At 39.7% G+C, this 16,894-nt stretch overlaps 1 protein-coding gene across 1 annotated transcript in view; it reads right to left on the reverse strand.

The window, feature by feature from the left end:
- smyd3 (SET and MYND domain containing 3) overlaps nt 1-6,610 on the reverse strand; it is a 105,517-nt gene extending 98,907 nt beyond the window's left edge. Inside the window, exon 1 of the mRNA XM_004539505.2 lies at nt 6,402-6,610. Coding sequence (XP_004539562.2) covers nt 6,402-6,565 — 164 coding nt within the window. The 5' untranslated portion in view covers nt 6,566-6,610. The remainder of the gene's footprint in view (nt 1-6,401) is intronic.
- Between the last annotated feature and the right edge of the window lie 10,284 nt (nt 6,611-16,894).

A 16,894-nucleotide genomic window follows, 5' to 3' on the forward strand; every position in this document is an offset into this window, starting at 1 on the left:
TACAATTTAAATGTACGAGTTGTTAAATTGAACAAAAATGGAAGAATTAAGTCAAGTGAAAAAAACTGCAGTTCCTCCAGTGACCACTTGGAGCTTGTTCCATAACCAAGACAACAGCCATAGATTTCTGTGCTAAAATGTCCAATTTTATATTATAAAGTTTGCTGCTGGATACTGCCATGAAGACTTATGATGTCCCATGGTAGATTCCTCTTAACAAACACCCATTACTCAAGGTTTTGTGTGAGACTCAAAGGAGCAGTCTCCAAGTTAGATTTTGAAAGAAACGTACCTCCCACTGCCAGTCGTTCCACTGTGGATGACAGATATTTTCGACCTCAGCCATGCTTTTGATTACATGGTGTTGGGACATGATTAAACAGTCCTCTGGGATTCCTGACCATCAACATAGTAGGATGGAATTAGGATGTATATGACTCCATAACAGCTTTATAACTTATATAGAGGGCACACTAGTCCATTTTTTTTGGAGGATGGTTAAATCAATTAAATTAAAGTCAATTTGCTGACAATCTGTCAACAAAATTAAATATTTCTGTCCCATCGGTTATGGTTTTAAACGATTTGCACCAATTGCAACTGCATAAGGTGCAGAAACGTGTTCTTAGCTGGTTTGACGAGTGCTGCAAAGTTGGCCGCCACAAGGTAGAAACAGCATCAGTTGCTTACTCAGCAGCGATGGCTGCCTACTTTCTATGATGTCACTTGTTTTATCTGTCCACAATTTGAATGCAGGGATCTAAGGAAGACACAATGATACGTTGGGCTGTGGAGGAACTTAAATCTGTACTGTATTATGAGTCACCCCTCCCACTTCTTGCTCTCTGGCTGTTTATCTTTCTCTTACTTTCCTCTTGCCTCATTTCTATGGTTCTCTATTTTCCCTTTATTGTACTTTTACTTGTTATATGTTATGTTTACATATAAACACTAGTTTTTATTTTATATAACCTTTGCATTCCCTCTTATCTGCTGGCTGATTCATCTTCATCTTGTCATCTTCATAGGAAGCAGCTCGGAAAAAAGAAACAATAGAGAAAATAAACAGCCCTGTCCTGAAGTTAGTTCATGTAGCATATTTACATTCCAGCAGAGTGTTTATTATCTCTTTACTATTATTCTATTATCTAAGCTTTTATTTGAGTAACTAACGGAGGAGGCATACACTGCAGCTATTGGCACACGGCGACAGTCTTCTGCTGCTCTAACAAAGCAGTGTGAGGTGCAGCGTGTATCTCTGGGGCACTTGGACAGTTAAGTGAATAGAATTGTTCCATCCCCCACATTAACGTCATTAACCGTGGATAAAGTGGATGTGCTGCGGTGCCAAATGTACTGATCATTGACTGTCACTGCTGTGTCACAACTGGAGCCTGCACAGTGATGACCCACTCTTTCCTTAACAAGGCAGCGATGAGACAGAAATCCAAGAAAGATAACTGTCCTACTTAAGTTCAAATGGATTGCTCCACATTTGGCACATACAACTTGGTCCTCAGTGTGTTTTTGGCCATTTTCCCCCAAAAAACAGGTATTCCATACATATATATATGTATATTTATATTTATATATACACTAGGGGTGCAACGATACACAAAATTCACGGTTCGGTTCGGTTCGATACTTTGGTGTCACGGTTCGATATTTTTTCGATACAAAAAAAATTTTCATGCGTTTTTAATTTGTCATTTATTAAAATTATAAATATATATTTTAACTCAAAAGTACAGTTTTTAAATTTAATGTTGCTGAAACAAAAGTAATTAAAAAAATAAATCTGATTGAGGAATCACTCATCTTTGGAAAAGAGAGTTTATTACAGAGAAATGGCTCTTTCCAAAATAAAAGCAATACTATACGCTTCTTCTGGGCTATATTCTCAGCAGCATATTGTAGCGGGTCAGGGCTGTTCGGGGTTCTGTTTGTACAGTTATGTTTTGTTTATGTTGCCATAGTGACGGGTGACGCCCTCTCGCTGCGACGGTGTGTCCTTCCGGGGTCAGAGGGCGTCCTGTGTGTTGTTGTTGTTGTTGCTATGCGGTTTCCGCGCTGAGCAGTTAGCTAGCGGCAGTGTTCTTCTGCAGATGTCAATAAACGGCTGTGCTCCTTGGCTAGCTCACGGAAAGCAAGACCAAACCACACCTCCGTCTCCTCCTTGTCTGAGCTCGCCACATTGGTGTCAGAAGTGGGATGATGGTGGCACCCCATGTTCTGACCCGAGTGACTTTTCCCCCGCCGGTCGTGACCGGCCGGTGCGCCAAAAGAAGGCACCTGGACATTTGCAGGACTTTGTGTGGGGTAATGGCGTCGTCGGGGACGACTGACCCCTTAGGTGGGGGCTATGTAGCGGGTCAGGGCTGTTCAGGGTTCTGTTTGTACAGTTATGTTTTGTTTATGTTGCCATAGTGACGGGTGACGCCCTCTCGCTGCGACGGCGTGTCCTTCCGGGGTCAGAGGGCGCCCTGTGTGTTGTTGCTGTGCGGTTGCTGCGCTGAGCAGTTAGCTAGCGGCAGTGTTCTTCTGCAGATGTCAATAAACGGCTGTGCTCTCTGGCTAGCTCACGGGAAGCAAGACCAAACGACACCTCCGTCTCCTCCTTGTCTGAGCTCGCCACAATATTAAACATATCAGGTCCCCATGAGGAGAATCATGTGCTAACGGCTGTCTAAATGACTCGGGTAAAGTTTGTAGCATGCATGCTTGTTGTTTTTGTCTGCTTCCACTTGTCTTTGCACTAGGATGATGTCGGCGTAAATGTGCAGTCATATTCGTTGTGTTCCCACTAGTGCTGTCAGCGTTAATCTCGTTGAAATGACGTTAACGCCACAACACGGCAAATCTCCGTTAACGAGCTACCCCTGATCGCCCCGTGCGTGGGGCTAGACGGCTAACACGTTAATGAGCTAACTGCACTAACACACTACTTCCCACCCATGTAATTGAGCATTGCGTGGCACATCCAACATACTGTTTTACTTTAGTCCATGACGCGCTTACCTTCAGGGTCATACGTCACATGAAAACCAAAATAATTCCAAACGCCAGATCTGAATGAGGGTGGGGGAGGTTCAATTTGCCATGTTGCAAGGAGAGCTTAACTTCTGTCTGCTAGCTTGCCCTGCGCTCTTCCTTCTGACTATGCTGTCTGTGTTGAACGCTCAGTGGATCTGCGCTCGACAGTGCAGCCTAGGCGGAGTAGTCGAACGCTGATTCACTGAGCGCTCAACACAGACAGCATCGTCAGAAGGAAAGTTGATAAAATAAATTACAAATTTTGTATTGTTCGATACATATGCGTACCGAACCGAAAGCACTGTATCGAACGGTTCAATATCGATACGAGTATCGTTGCACCCCTAATATACACATATTCTATATATTCTGTGGACTGACGAGACAAAAGTTGAACGTTTTAGAAAGATTAACTCCTGTTACATCTGCTGTAAAATGAACACAGCATCTCATAAACAGAACATCACAGCAACAGTCAAACATGGTGGTGGTAGTATTATGGTCTAGGGCTGCCTTGCTGCTGAAAACAAAATGAATCGAAATGCAGACTTAAATCAGATTGAAATGCTTTGGCATGAAACATGTGGTTCATCCTCAAAAATCATTAAATGCAGCTGAAATAAAACAATTCTGCACACAAGACCAGGCCAAAATTCTCCATAGCGATGTGAAAGACTCACTGCCAGTTATCACAAACGATTTTTTCCTTAACAAATGAAATCAAAATTTAAAACCTGCATTTGGTGTTTACTTGGGTTATCTTTGTCTCATATTTAAATTTATTTGAGCTGTAATAACAAATATGAAACTATGTGACAAATACGCAAAATTAATACAAAATCAGAAAGGGTGAGCCCAGACCGTTTTTCACAGCACTGCAGAGACTTTTACCCACACATCTACGTGTATGTGTTGATGGTGGGGTACAGATCAGGAGATTTCATTTTCATTGACCATGAAACTGAATACTATTTATTATTTCATCAGATACATATTACAGTGTGAGAAGAGATAGTAATTTTGACTGCAGTATTAAAGAGTGAGTACACTCTCTAAAAAGCATTACTTTCTTGTTTAAACATGTGTATTTTAATATTCTCTCAGAAGATGTCTGCAATAACTTCTTGTGTTGATCATTGCAACCAGCCATGACAGGAAGGCTAGTTTTGGACAAGTCTGTCAACACAATACAACACAAAAACAGAGGCCCAGGCTGAACGCGAGTGCTGTCCACTGATGAGAGTCACTGGCATCACGGCTGATGTGATCCCGTTGCTAGACTGTCTCTATTCATTTGTTTCCTAGGCTCATATATGTACTGTTTATAGCCCACAGTAATTAACCTATCACTTTGCACCAGAAATTAGCACACTTGTTTCTCTCCTTAGCAGCCTCATTAAATTCACATACGTCCATTTAGCCTGATTAAGTAGGTTTGGCTACAGTAGAGAAAACCACAGTGCTATCATTAAGCATCAAACTGAAAAAAAAAAAAAATAACAGCAGCAAATGAGATGAAACCAAGGACAAGTCATCAGATTGATGCAAATAAAGGATAATGTGTACCTTCCCACATATAATCAGGAAAAATGGAAAAAAAATTATGAATTTGATATGAGAAACTATTTATAATTTCAAGAGAATAACTTGGTCAGTACAAAAAACAATCTGAGGCTAATTTAGTGCTGTATACATGTGGACAAACATCACACCGCAGTAAGTTTGCTGCTTGGTATCCCAATGACAAATTAATTTAGCAGCATAAAGGACAGAGCTTCAGAATCAGGCAGTAATAAAGGACCCAACATGAGGCCCCATATCAACTGATAGTGCATACTAACTCTTAATGCATATTCTATATCTAAACAAGAGTACATGTTTAGATCATACAACCAACAAAAGCCACAACAGGTATTACTGGCTTTGAGTCCTTGGTCATGAACGCAAAGATAATAACATTTCCAAGTTTTCTAACACAATATGGTTCATCCTCTCTCCAAAGGTCATTATTCCAGAAGTCTTGTCATTTATTCAGATGCAGCGTTGCAATCCTAAGCCATACTGCCGTGTACTTTTATATAGAGAGAGGAGACTTTCTACCATAACCCCTTCCAAAAAAGTCACACATATTCAGCCTTTCTCTAACTGAACTTCAACATTTAACATGCTAAGTGAGGCCTGTAGAGTCTGAGGCATGGCTCTTTGGTTTTTTTGCACTTACTCTGTGCACTTACTGTGAATTTGCTGGGAAGTCCACTCTTGGGAAACTGCGGCATTGTGTCAACACAGACTTGAATGCTCCAGACTAGGAAACTGTCTAAATGTCTGCTTTTATAAAAGTGCTTAAAACAGAGGCTGACCTCAATCATATACATTTTTTTGATAAGCACACCTGTGCACCTATATTTAATTCCTATCGTAGCAGTAGGGGTGCACTTAATTTTCCCCAGGATTGCATATAGTCCTGTGAAAACTTGTAACTCTATACTAAGTCAGTTATTGCACGCCTTAGACAAATTCACTGTAATTTTTTTTTAGTGCAACCCTTTATACATTATGCCAAGTTAAATCAGAAATATGCTCCAAATATGCAGACACTAAAAGATTAATAACACTATGGGCTGAGGTCAGAGTGACATGAGAAAATTATCTCAAAAGTAATTCCAGAACTCCATTTACTTGGACTGTATTCGTAAGAAGAAAGTCACAGTCAAAACAAATCAATATTGATCTATCATAAAGATCTTATAGACCAAATGTTGTGTCGTGGATGGGACAAATGATGTTAAACATTTCACTAGAAAAATTTACATATATTGAAAGTGAAGCTGAACTTTGGATCAGAAAGTCCGTCTAAACCATGAAGTGCTTGGTTTGATATTCGTTCCCCCATTAACAAAGAAGGGGTTCATGGTTGTTGATATTGTTGATATTATTGTTTTTACAGCACTTATAAAGATTTTTTCCTGTTATAAATTTCACTGTCAGATTATCATAACTGAAGTCTGCCTCCTCCATGAAGGAGCCTTGCTACCATCTCGTGGCCGGTTGAAGAACTACATCTACTAATGTTATCATTTAGCAGCTATTATGAACAAGAAATATCCATAGTACCCATGCACCCACTTATATATAAAGACTATACAGTCTATGATATACAGTAGACCGTATAGACCACCTTCGGTAAACTCAAACTAACATAGATGGGAATCATTTACCTATTTAATCTTCCCACAAGCACAGAGCGAGTCCTCAACCATCACACTGCCTCCACTTTAACTAAACACACTACTAACCACCCAGCAGCGTTTCCTTTCCACAAAAGGCTGTTCGCACACTGACAGAGCGAGCACACCCGGTCTTCTTACCGAGTGAAGCAGTGGTGGCAGACCTCTTTGGCCAGTCTGTTGGACACGCAGCAGGCCAGCGGCTCGGCAGAGATCACCAGCTCTCCTTTGCGTATCCTGCCCGTTGCCCGGAGACCGTTACCTTTCCCGGGGCTGACGAAACGCTCGAGAATCGGTGCCATCATTGATTTTCCCTCCACGTGAAACAAACTTCCGTGTTTACATCCGCGATAAACGCTGCGTCATGACGTCACATGAACGTACACACGCTTTTACTACATATAAATGCAAAACGATTGTTTCGTATTTTTTGTATTTCTTTTTTTATTATTATTTCTTTCCAAACTGTATGTGCACCTCACAGTTTATTATTTTGAACACTTGGTTTTTATTTAGTGTTTTTGCTTTTCTTTAGATATAACACAGACGGTATTTGTAAATGGCATAGAAATGTCAATAAACATTATTAATAATAATATGTTAATATCACTAATATAATAAACCAATGCCTTCCCTTTTAATTTTAGTTTGGTTTTAGGTAATGCTGTGTATGGTTGTTATTAGATTTATTAATATGAACTAATGAAGTATGCACTATCAAATGTGATTTCTGAATTCTCTATTGTGTAATATTTGCGCACTTTTAGCAAAACTTTGGAGAGTCCCAGATGAAGGGTCACTCAGCAGCCGCGGAGCAGAAGCCAGGGGGGGTTTCAGTGACGCGCCCGTGAGCTCCGCCGGCAGCCAGCTGTGCCTGAGTGACCGAGCCGGCTGGCTGACCTTGGTAAAACTGCTACTCTTAAGTTGTCCAGGCTGACATTAGCAGTCTTAGGAAAGGTGAGTTCAGGTGCAGTCACAGGTGCTGGAGAATTCATACAAGCGGTGTCTGAATAAACTGGGTGTGAAGCAACATTAAACACAGTCTTACAAAATGCAGCCTGGGAAGTTGCACACACAGTTCCCAGGACTACTGGCTGAAAAGCATGGAGCACAGATTTATACAGACATGATCGTGGAACTAAAACTTTAACTTGAGCAACCAACTCTGCAGTGTTCAAACCAAGTATTTTTGCCAGCTTGTTAACAGCAGATGACACCTTGTTGCTCTTAACCTGGACAATCACAGAACGCACAGTCTTGAAGAGTTCACAATGAGCAACGCAAACAGTCTTTGAATGAGCATACTCTGGGCTTGTGAAATTTAACTCAGGAGATAATGGAAACATGAGGTTTATCACAGGCAGCCTCAGAATGAACTGGCTGGTGAGCCGCGTAACACATGGGTGAAGCAACACCAACAACAGTCTCATGAGGTGTAGCCTGAACAGTATCTGGCTGGGAAATTGAACTGTCCCTGTTTAGTTCAGCAGTAGGAGAAATTGTCTTTTGAGCAGAGCAGCAAATAGTCTTTTGAACAGCATTTTTAATGTCTTGAGTGAGATTATGATTGTCCAAGTCAGAAAATTTCATAACAGATTCACACATGTAATCTACATCTGAAAGCTCACTATTAATTAGTACTACCGAAGCCTTCCCTGTACTATTAACTGATCCAAAAACAGGTGGCTCGGGATCAACATAACTTGGCTGAGAAGTGAAAACAGAAACTCCAGTTTTTTCAGAGTTACATCCAGAAACTCCAGTCTTAGTTACAGAACACAAAACTTCATTCAACTCTGGTGAAATAAGCTCATTTGACTCCTGAATTTTCTCAAACTTGGAAGAAACAAAAAATGGATCATTAGACAGTGACAGTGAGAGAAAACCTCCAGGCAGCATATATTTTTACTTCTATTTCACCACAGATTATACGGTTCCACTGTACCTTAACATTAAGTTAATAACATATTTTATGGTCCCATGGAGTATGGTAACAACTTCAACTGCGATCTCCCCTCTTTCCCCCATCAGCTTGAGTGTCAGTCCAAGAAAAAAGGAGCAGAAAATCAGGCCAAGCGTGTTGATATCATCAACGTAGTGAGCCACCAAATGAATTTCAGCGGTATTCTGAAGCAAGAGGGGGAGCACAGTAAGAGAAGTGGCCTGACAGTTATTTGATGTATTATTATTTGAAAAAGTAAGCTCACAAAATCGCATAGATCGCATAAATATTACATTTCACCCTTTATTGAAAACAAACAAGGGAGTGGTGTGTGCATAGCATGAGGAAAGGTAAAATACCTGCTGGACACAGGCCCGAAACAAATTCTGTGGCACCATGTTTCTGTTAAGAAACGAATTAACCTTCATAAATATTTTCATTTCCTCATGCTGACCATCTACAAAAATCATGGCAGTCTTTACTGCAATTTGTTGTTGCTTGTATATACAGTCACCTTATTAAATCCAACAAAGCATCAATAGTGGATAAATTTTCTTCATCTCCTTCTTTGATATCTTGAGTGTTGTAAGTAGCTCCTTGCTTGATTATCAGCACCAGAGCTAATCCTGCAAGACATACACAGAGATACAGAACCACAAATAAGACGCGAAAGTAAGTCTTGCTAAACACACCCAACTTCTGGGCACGTCCTTATTGGTCATTTTGAAGCATTTTGTGAATTAACATTAATTTACACAGTAATAAAACTACATATATTTAAATCTGACTTTCTTTTGCTTCCAGAATTGCATTAATTCTTGGTGGCATAAATTCAGTAAGGTGCTGGAAAGATGCTTCAAGCTTCAGATTAGATTATATCTACTTACTACAACAGTCACAGATATACAGACATTCCTATTTTCAATTATGTCCACAAAAAATCTGAAAGTAACTGGCTTCTTGTTTTATAGTTTTGTCTTTTACCCGTAATCACAGCCACAATTGATGTCAAGCTATAGTATACTGCTGCACGTATACTTATTTTTCTGGAGGCAGAAGCAGTCAAACCAGCAACTCCTGTAAAAGTATAAAACACAAGACAATACAGTAATCAGCAGATAGACACAGCAGACTTTCAAACAAACCATACCCAGATTAGAGATACTACATTTAAGCAGCCATAATTAAAATCCAGATATTCAATACCTGATGGTAATTTAGTTTGAATGTTAAAATGGCATAAAACAGGTTTTACAACGTACATGAGTAATATTTATAATGCTGTCCAAATACCTTTTTATTTTTTTTATTTGTATGTAATTCAAATGTGACTAAATTAAGTTTGTAATGTGACTAAAAATGATAATGCTGTTTATTGAAAGTGATATTGATGAAGTGACGTCTTTTGTAAATATAGCTTTAGACAAATAAATGTGAGTTATAAATGCTTCGCAACTATTTTGTAATCACTACTTTTGTATATATTACATCCATTGAAAGTGTCAGTTCTTTTAAATTGCAAAAAAAAATAATTTTTAACATTTATTTTTAGATATATATCAGTGCATTTAGCGATATTGAGTTATGTGCTAGTGAGGCTTATGCAGACACAGTATTCAAGATACTCTAAATAATCAGCAGTCACCACTGCGACTATTTTCAAGAAACTGCCTTTGTAATTATAATTTTATGTTTTATTAGGACTTTGTGTATAGGACAGTACAGTACTATGCAAATGTGTTGAAAGTAAATAAGGGGGAAATTTTAATGAGCTTGAAAGTCAAGATTTATTTTTTTATTCTTCAGCACAACCTGAACTCTCATAGGAAGCTTTCTTGTAATTTCTTTAACTCAAAGTAGTTTTCAGGAGTAGTTCTCCAGGCTTCTTGCTGGACATCACACAGGCCTTCTGTGGATGTCGGCGCCCGTTTATTCTGTTCTCTGTTCAGATGATCTCACACTGCCTCAATAATGTTGAGCTCTAGATTCTGGGGAGGCCAAGCCATGACAGACAGTTTTCCATTATGCGTTGTCCTATCCAGGTATGGTTTTACTGTACTGGCAGTGTGCTTGAGATCACATCATTAAATCTTCCATCAATTTTGACATCACTGGCTAAAAAGCAGCTGAAAACTGTGACAGAGCCTCCACCATGCTGCACAAAATATCAAATTTGAATTCATTCATTTCTCTTGCTTAAGAAAGGCAGCTTCTTGACATCCACCTTTCCACTGAGACTTTAGAAACTAGATAGCTCAGCTGAAGGGCCAGGACTGTTTCTCATATATATGTATATGTGTGTGTGTGTGTGTGTGTGTGTGTGTGTGTGTGTGTGTGTGTGTGTGTGTGTGTGTGTGTGTGTGTGTGTTATACAGTGTTTACGTGGCTGAGCAAACAAAAAACCATTCTTCTGAAAATAGTACTGATCACTGGACTGAAAATGAGTGAAAAAGCCACCAATGTCCAAAGAAATCCTCCGAAAGCAGAGAGAACTACTGCTCAAGACCACTTTAAAATTACAAGCAAGTCTGGCTCCTTGGAAACTATATCTGAAAAATGAGATGTGGCTCAAGACGTCTGCACAGCACTTTAGATATCCAGAATATATCAGTTAATTTGGTGAGAAATGATCCACTATCTTACTTATTATCACAGAGATCACAATAAGAGGACCAGTAATGAACTGAAGCATCTGCATGAGTATTTCTCCTGGAAAGCCGAGGTAGTTTTTTCTACCTCTGCAAGAGTGTTGACACTCCTGATGACCAAGCCAACAGCAAGTCCTGCATAAAAGTAATACATAAACAGCTCATGAATGTTTTGAAAATGAATGAGTGCAGGAATAATACAAAAGCCATGCAAAAACACAACTTTAATATTTTTTTATGAAAGAGAAAAAAAGAGTATAATTTCATCTTATAAAAAAATCGTATAGTGAAAAATGATCAAGGACATCTTTTTAAAAATTTCTTATTTGAAATTCTTCTTTTTTACTTTGATTTAAAAAGAAAATGTGAATTTAAACACAACAAAACACTGACCAGTTAAAACAAAATATGACAATTTTATTTATTCTCAATAACAAAATAAACAACCTAATTTCTCAAACATGTACAGATGCCAAGTTAAAGATTAATCATTAACAAATATTATTTTGCTTTTGGATTAGTGTTTAATAAGCTATTGTACCATTTCTTCTAAATATAATTCGTGCTTGGGCTTGTTTTCCCCTTTTCTTCTCTTTCTCGCTCTCTGTTGTCTCTCAGGTAGAGAAGTGGGGCAGCCTTTTGGTTTGCCCACCCATTGGCAGGTTTTCCAGTCTTTTCTGCCAGATTGTTGCCTCTTCTGTGGCGGTAATCAGGCTCTCCATTGGAGGACATGGTGCCGGGGAACCAATGGGACCCAGTCAGGTTCAGCCTGAATTAGCCACATACGTTCTCGTGGGGGCCCACCACCTACAGGAGGAGCCATAGGGTTTTGTTGCTTTGTGGATTGAGCAGTGGTTGAAGTCAGATGCCCCCCCACTGGAGGGATTAAGTCTCCCAGCTGGATAGGAAATGGATTGGTGTCCATCCAAAAGAGCTGGAGGAGCTGGCTTTGGAGAGGAACCCAGACCTCAATGAGCAACAGAAAACAGATGGATAAGTGGACAGATGGGGGCAGGAGGACCATGAGAGAGGAGGCAGAAATCAGAGAAAGAGGAAAAATCTGAGAAAAACTGGAGAAAGTTGAATAGTGAAGCCAAAACAAGAGCCAAAAACATAACAATACCATAGAATACGGAATATAAATCAAACACATTGCCAACATTTGTTGGGGTTTTTTTTGATTACAAACATTTACTTCTTTACTGAATAATGTACTAATGACTTATACATACTTATACATGACTTACATAATACAATTCATAATTGTTGGTTAAAAAGACACCTTGTAGGGGATGTGTGTTGTCATTTATCTGTTTCCTACATACTAGTTGAAGATGAATATTCTCCACTGAATTAACCTGCTGCTGATACACTGTGCTCAACAGGAGGAGCAGATTATATGACACTGTCCATTCCACTACTATAAAACTTTTTTAAAAGAATGAACCAGCCTTTGTTTTCTACATCTTGTTAGTGTTCAAGCTTTATTTACCAAATTTTACTCTTATTTTCTCATTTGTATTTTTTTTAACCCATTTCTTCAACCTCCAATATTTTATTTAAGGTAAAGATGATTATGCCTAGTAAACTTTAGATATGTCTGTAGTGTAGATCTGTTTTGGATTGTTATATTGTTGTTGTACTTCCGTGTATACTTCATAAATAAAGAGATAAAAAACATCCCTTTTTTTTTTTAAACTATTTATTTATGTAGTTATTCTTAAGTTCTGTTATTGAAGTTTAAAATGAAATAAATAAAAATTGTTGATGACAAAAAAAAAACAAAAAAAAAAACATCTCATGTGTGTGGAGGATCTGTTCAGTGTCCATGCCTGTTGATACGATCTGGGGTCACATAGATCAGGTCCAGTGGATGGTGCTGTTACACCCACAGTTATTTTATGGCTAACTCTCAGCACTGCTAGCAGTTACCGTAGTTTGTTATAAGCATGTTACAAAACTGGAAAAAAAATCTCAAGGCACCCTTTAAACTCTGGGGGTGCAAATAATAATAATAATAATAATAATAATATATCAGAAATAGCAGTGCTAGGAGGCCCAGCTAACACAGGGAGGCTTGATTAGCCCAGCAACCAAAGGTGTAGGCAGCAAAAAGGCCTGTTTAGTTGTTGAGGTTACCTGTATAAACAATCTTCATTTTGTATTAGAAAATCGGTTTAATAAATTAATGTTGTTAAAGCACAAATATTAAAAATGACTTTGTGGTTGTTTTGTTAACTGTGTTCCACAAGTCCTAATTAACTACCATCAGAGGAGGAGCCAGACATTTGAAACACCCGGGGCTTAGCCCTAAAGGGTAGTATCCATGTGGGATTTTTTTTTTTTTTTTGAGGGGGGGGGGTGTAGAAATGACTGAAAGATTAATAGGCTCTGTTTTGAGTTTTGTTCAAAAAAGAATGACTTCATATAGGGAAATATATATATCACACATGCAGGACACCTTAAACTAGTTTTTTAATTGAGCAGCAAGACAGAACGAAGTCGGGGCTGTATCAAGACACAGGGACTAAACCCCAATTCAACCAGACCCAGAACTGATCCAGAATTAAAACAGGACTACAACAGTTCAAAAGCAGGATTACTGAGGACTTAACCAAGACAGAACCAGAATCAGAACTAGATGATAGCACTAAAAATCATCATAGACCTGCACTACACTTATTTATTTAATTCTACCAAAGTACAATATTTAGATTGAGAAAAGTTTATATAATTATTTAGCCTTGTTGTGCAAACAAGCCTGCAGAACTTAATAAATATAGAATCTGAAAAATAGCAAACCTAAAAAGAAACACTAGGTACGAGATACATGAGTACCTATGATACAGTGATACTTTTAGTAAGCAACCATTTGACTAACATATGTGTCTCACCTGCTCTTGTTCATCTCTGTTCTGTCCTCATTCTCCATCTCAATCTCTGCTCCTCTCTCTCCCTCTTTGTGCTGACAATCATCAAATATACAGTTGAAACCAGATATTTACAAACTCTTCAGATCAAAACACAAACACTTTTTTAATTGTAACATCAAATCAGACTAAATGTTTATTTTTTTAGATTGATAAATATAAAAACATATTTGTTAACTTTAAGAGTAAAGAGAGAAACTGTCTGTGTTTTTTAATTGCAAATGGCACCAAATTGTATTCAAATTGAGCCACACTTATGGAGCTCCACGATTCTTTTCCTGGTGTTTTGGTTGACATCTCTTGATTTTCCCATGTCAAAGAAACAGGCTCTGTGTTTTGCCTTATATGCATCCACAGCTGTGCCACCAATTTACTCACATGGACTCTACTAACCTATCAGAAGCTTCTTCAGCTCAGAATGGAATCGTCTGGAGTTTTCTTATTAATTAACAATAAACTTAGTGTACATGTACTCCTAAATTTAATGAAAGTGATAAAAAATAGACAGCTCTGTCTCTCTTTATTCTGACATTTAACTAATTCAAAATATATTTCAATATTTATCTAAAACAAAAGTTTACTCTAAATTGATGTTGTACAGTAAAAATGTTTTATGTTTTCTCCCTAAAGTGTATGTAAATATCTGGTTACAAATGTGAATATCCTGCTGTGTACTGAAATCCCTCTTGTTTTGCATAGAAATATACTGAACAACATACAAAGCATAATATATAAAATAACATTTACCTGAGTTTTTTCTTTGAAAGAACCCTCTAATGTCCATTCTTATATTTCAGTACATAACTGAAACCGAATTAGTCGGGGAGGGTAAGAACTGAAAATATGAAATAAACACACGTAAGCTAAGACTCTCTAAAAAATAGCATTTGTTCGGCTTTTCATTTCGCCATTTGTTGATTCACTTGAAGAGCAAGTAAAATAATATTGGTCAAGTGATCAGTTTCATATCAATCTTTCGTGATGCACCGTCATATTTACATTATTTGTACGGTACGAATGATTTGCTTTGGTACCTGCTCAAACTAAGCTCTCCTTAGTATGGCTGGCTCCGTCTCTCCAACAGCGCACTCACGGGCAGCAGCTCCCCCCGCCCCCTCGCTCAGTCGCTTAGTGCCTGAGCTTGGATCATACCAATATCAGGGGGGGATTCACGCACAGTCGTAAATTCCCACAGTGTGCACTATGTGCTTCGAATATTGTGTGTACTTTTTGTTTTATACAGTTGTCAGCCAGGCATCTAACTATGAAAAAATTACACTCCAAAATACCCCGGGCTTCTGACAAAACAACCCGGGCTTAAGCCCCGTAAGCCACCCCCCCGCTCCGCCCCTGACTACCATATTGTTTTAAAGAAAGTTAGCTAGAGCATGTTAACAGTCTCAAATCAAGTGTAACTCACCGAGGACAACAGCCGCCAAACTCGCAAACATAAATTTGTTCTGGAAAACATAGTTGCAGCAGTTCCTCCAGTTTCTGCAAAAGTTTCTGACGTTAACCTCTTCCCGAGTTTCCTCCATTTTTGTTGAGCTCAACTAGCTAAAACAACCCCCTCCAGGACAACCACCTCCAGCTGAACGTCGGCAAGACCAAGGAGCTGGTGATGGACTTCAGAAGGGGTCAGCACAGAGACTACAAGCCCATTATCATCAATGGAGCTCCAGTGGAGAGGGTGCAGTCCTTCAAGTATCTTGGTGTCCACATCTCCTCAGACCTGACATGGGCTGCCCACATTCAGGTCCAGACCAAAAAGGCTAGGCAGCGCCTGTATCACCTACGACAACTGAGGAAGTTCAGGGTCTCTCCAAAGATCCTCAGGATTTTCTATACAGGCGCTGTGGAGAGCATCCTCACACAGAACATGACATCGTGGTTTGGGAACAGCTGTGTGAAGGACCAAAAAGCTCTCCAGAGAGTGATCCGTACAGCAGAACGCTGCTGCAGGATTGCTCTCCCCCCGCTTCAGGACACCTACACCAGGAGATGCCGGACTAGAGCAGCGCAGATACTGAAGGACCCGTCCCATCCTGGCAACAAACAGTTCCAACTTCTGCAATCTGGTAGAAGGTTCCGCATCTTCCGGGCAAGGACAGAGAGACTCAAGAGGAGCTTCTATCCCCAAGCCATCCGTGCCCTAAACACACACACCCGCCCGCTCACATCATCTCACATCATCTATAATTGACTGAGACAGGACTCTCTTCCAGACACTAAACCAAGGAACAATGTACATTTCAAATTCCTTTAATTTTAAACATGTTTATATTGTCTATCCAGTAAAATAGTCAGATGTCTATTCATATTAATGTACAGAATTCACCTGCTTGCTGCTACTACTGCACATTCACCCAATGTGTGTGTGTGTGTGTGTGTGTGTGTGTGTGTGTGTGTGTGTGTGTATGTATATATATATATAATATATATATATGGAAGGACAGGCCCCTGCACGGTATGTACCACCGGCAGATAGAGGAGGTGGCTGATATCCAGAAATCCTACCAGTGGCTGGACAAAGCTGGACTGAAAGACAGCACAGAGGCACTAATCATGGCAGCACAAGAACAAGCTCTGAGCACAACATCCATAGAGGCTGGGGTCTATCACACCAGGCAAGACCCCAGGTGCAGGCTGTGTAAAGATGCTCCAGAGACAATCCAGCACATAACAGCAGGGTGCAAGATGCTAGCAGGCAAGGCATACATGGAACGCCATAACCAAGTGGCCGGCATAGTGTACAGGAACAGCTGTGCCGAGTATAATCTGGAAGTCCCGAGGTCAAAATGGGAGATGCCCCCAAGGGTGGTGGAGAATGACAGAGCTAAGATCCTGTGGGACTTCCAGATACAGACGGACAAAATGGTGGTGGCTAACCAACCGGACATAGTGGTGGTAGACAAACAGAAGAAGACGGCCGTAGTGATCGATGTAGCGGTTCCGAATGACAGCAATATCAGGAAGAAGGAACACGAGAAGCTGGAGAAATACCAAGGGCTCAGAGAAGAGCTCGAGAGGATGTGGAGGGTGAAGGTAATGGTGGTCCCCGTGGTAATCGGAGCACTAGGTGCGGTGACTCCCAAGCTAGGCGAGTGGCTCCAG

The sequence above is a fragment of the Maylandia zebra genome, linkage group LG1 (genome assembly GCF_041146795.1).
Source record: "Maylandia zebra isolate NMK-2024a linkage group LG1, Mzebra_GT3a, whole genome shotgun sequence".
Classification (NCBI taxonomy): domain Eukaryota; kingdom Metazoa; phylum Chordata; class Actinopteri; order Cichliformes; family Cichlidae; genus Maylandia; species Maylandia zebra.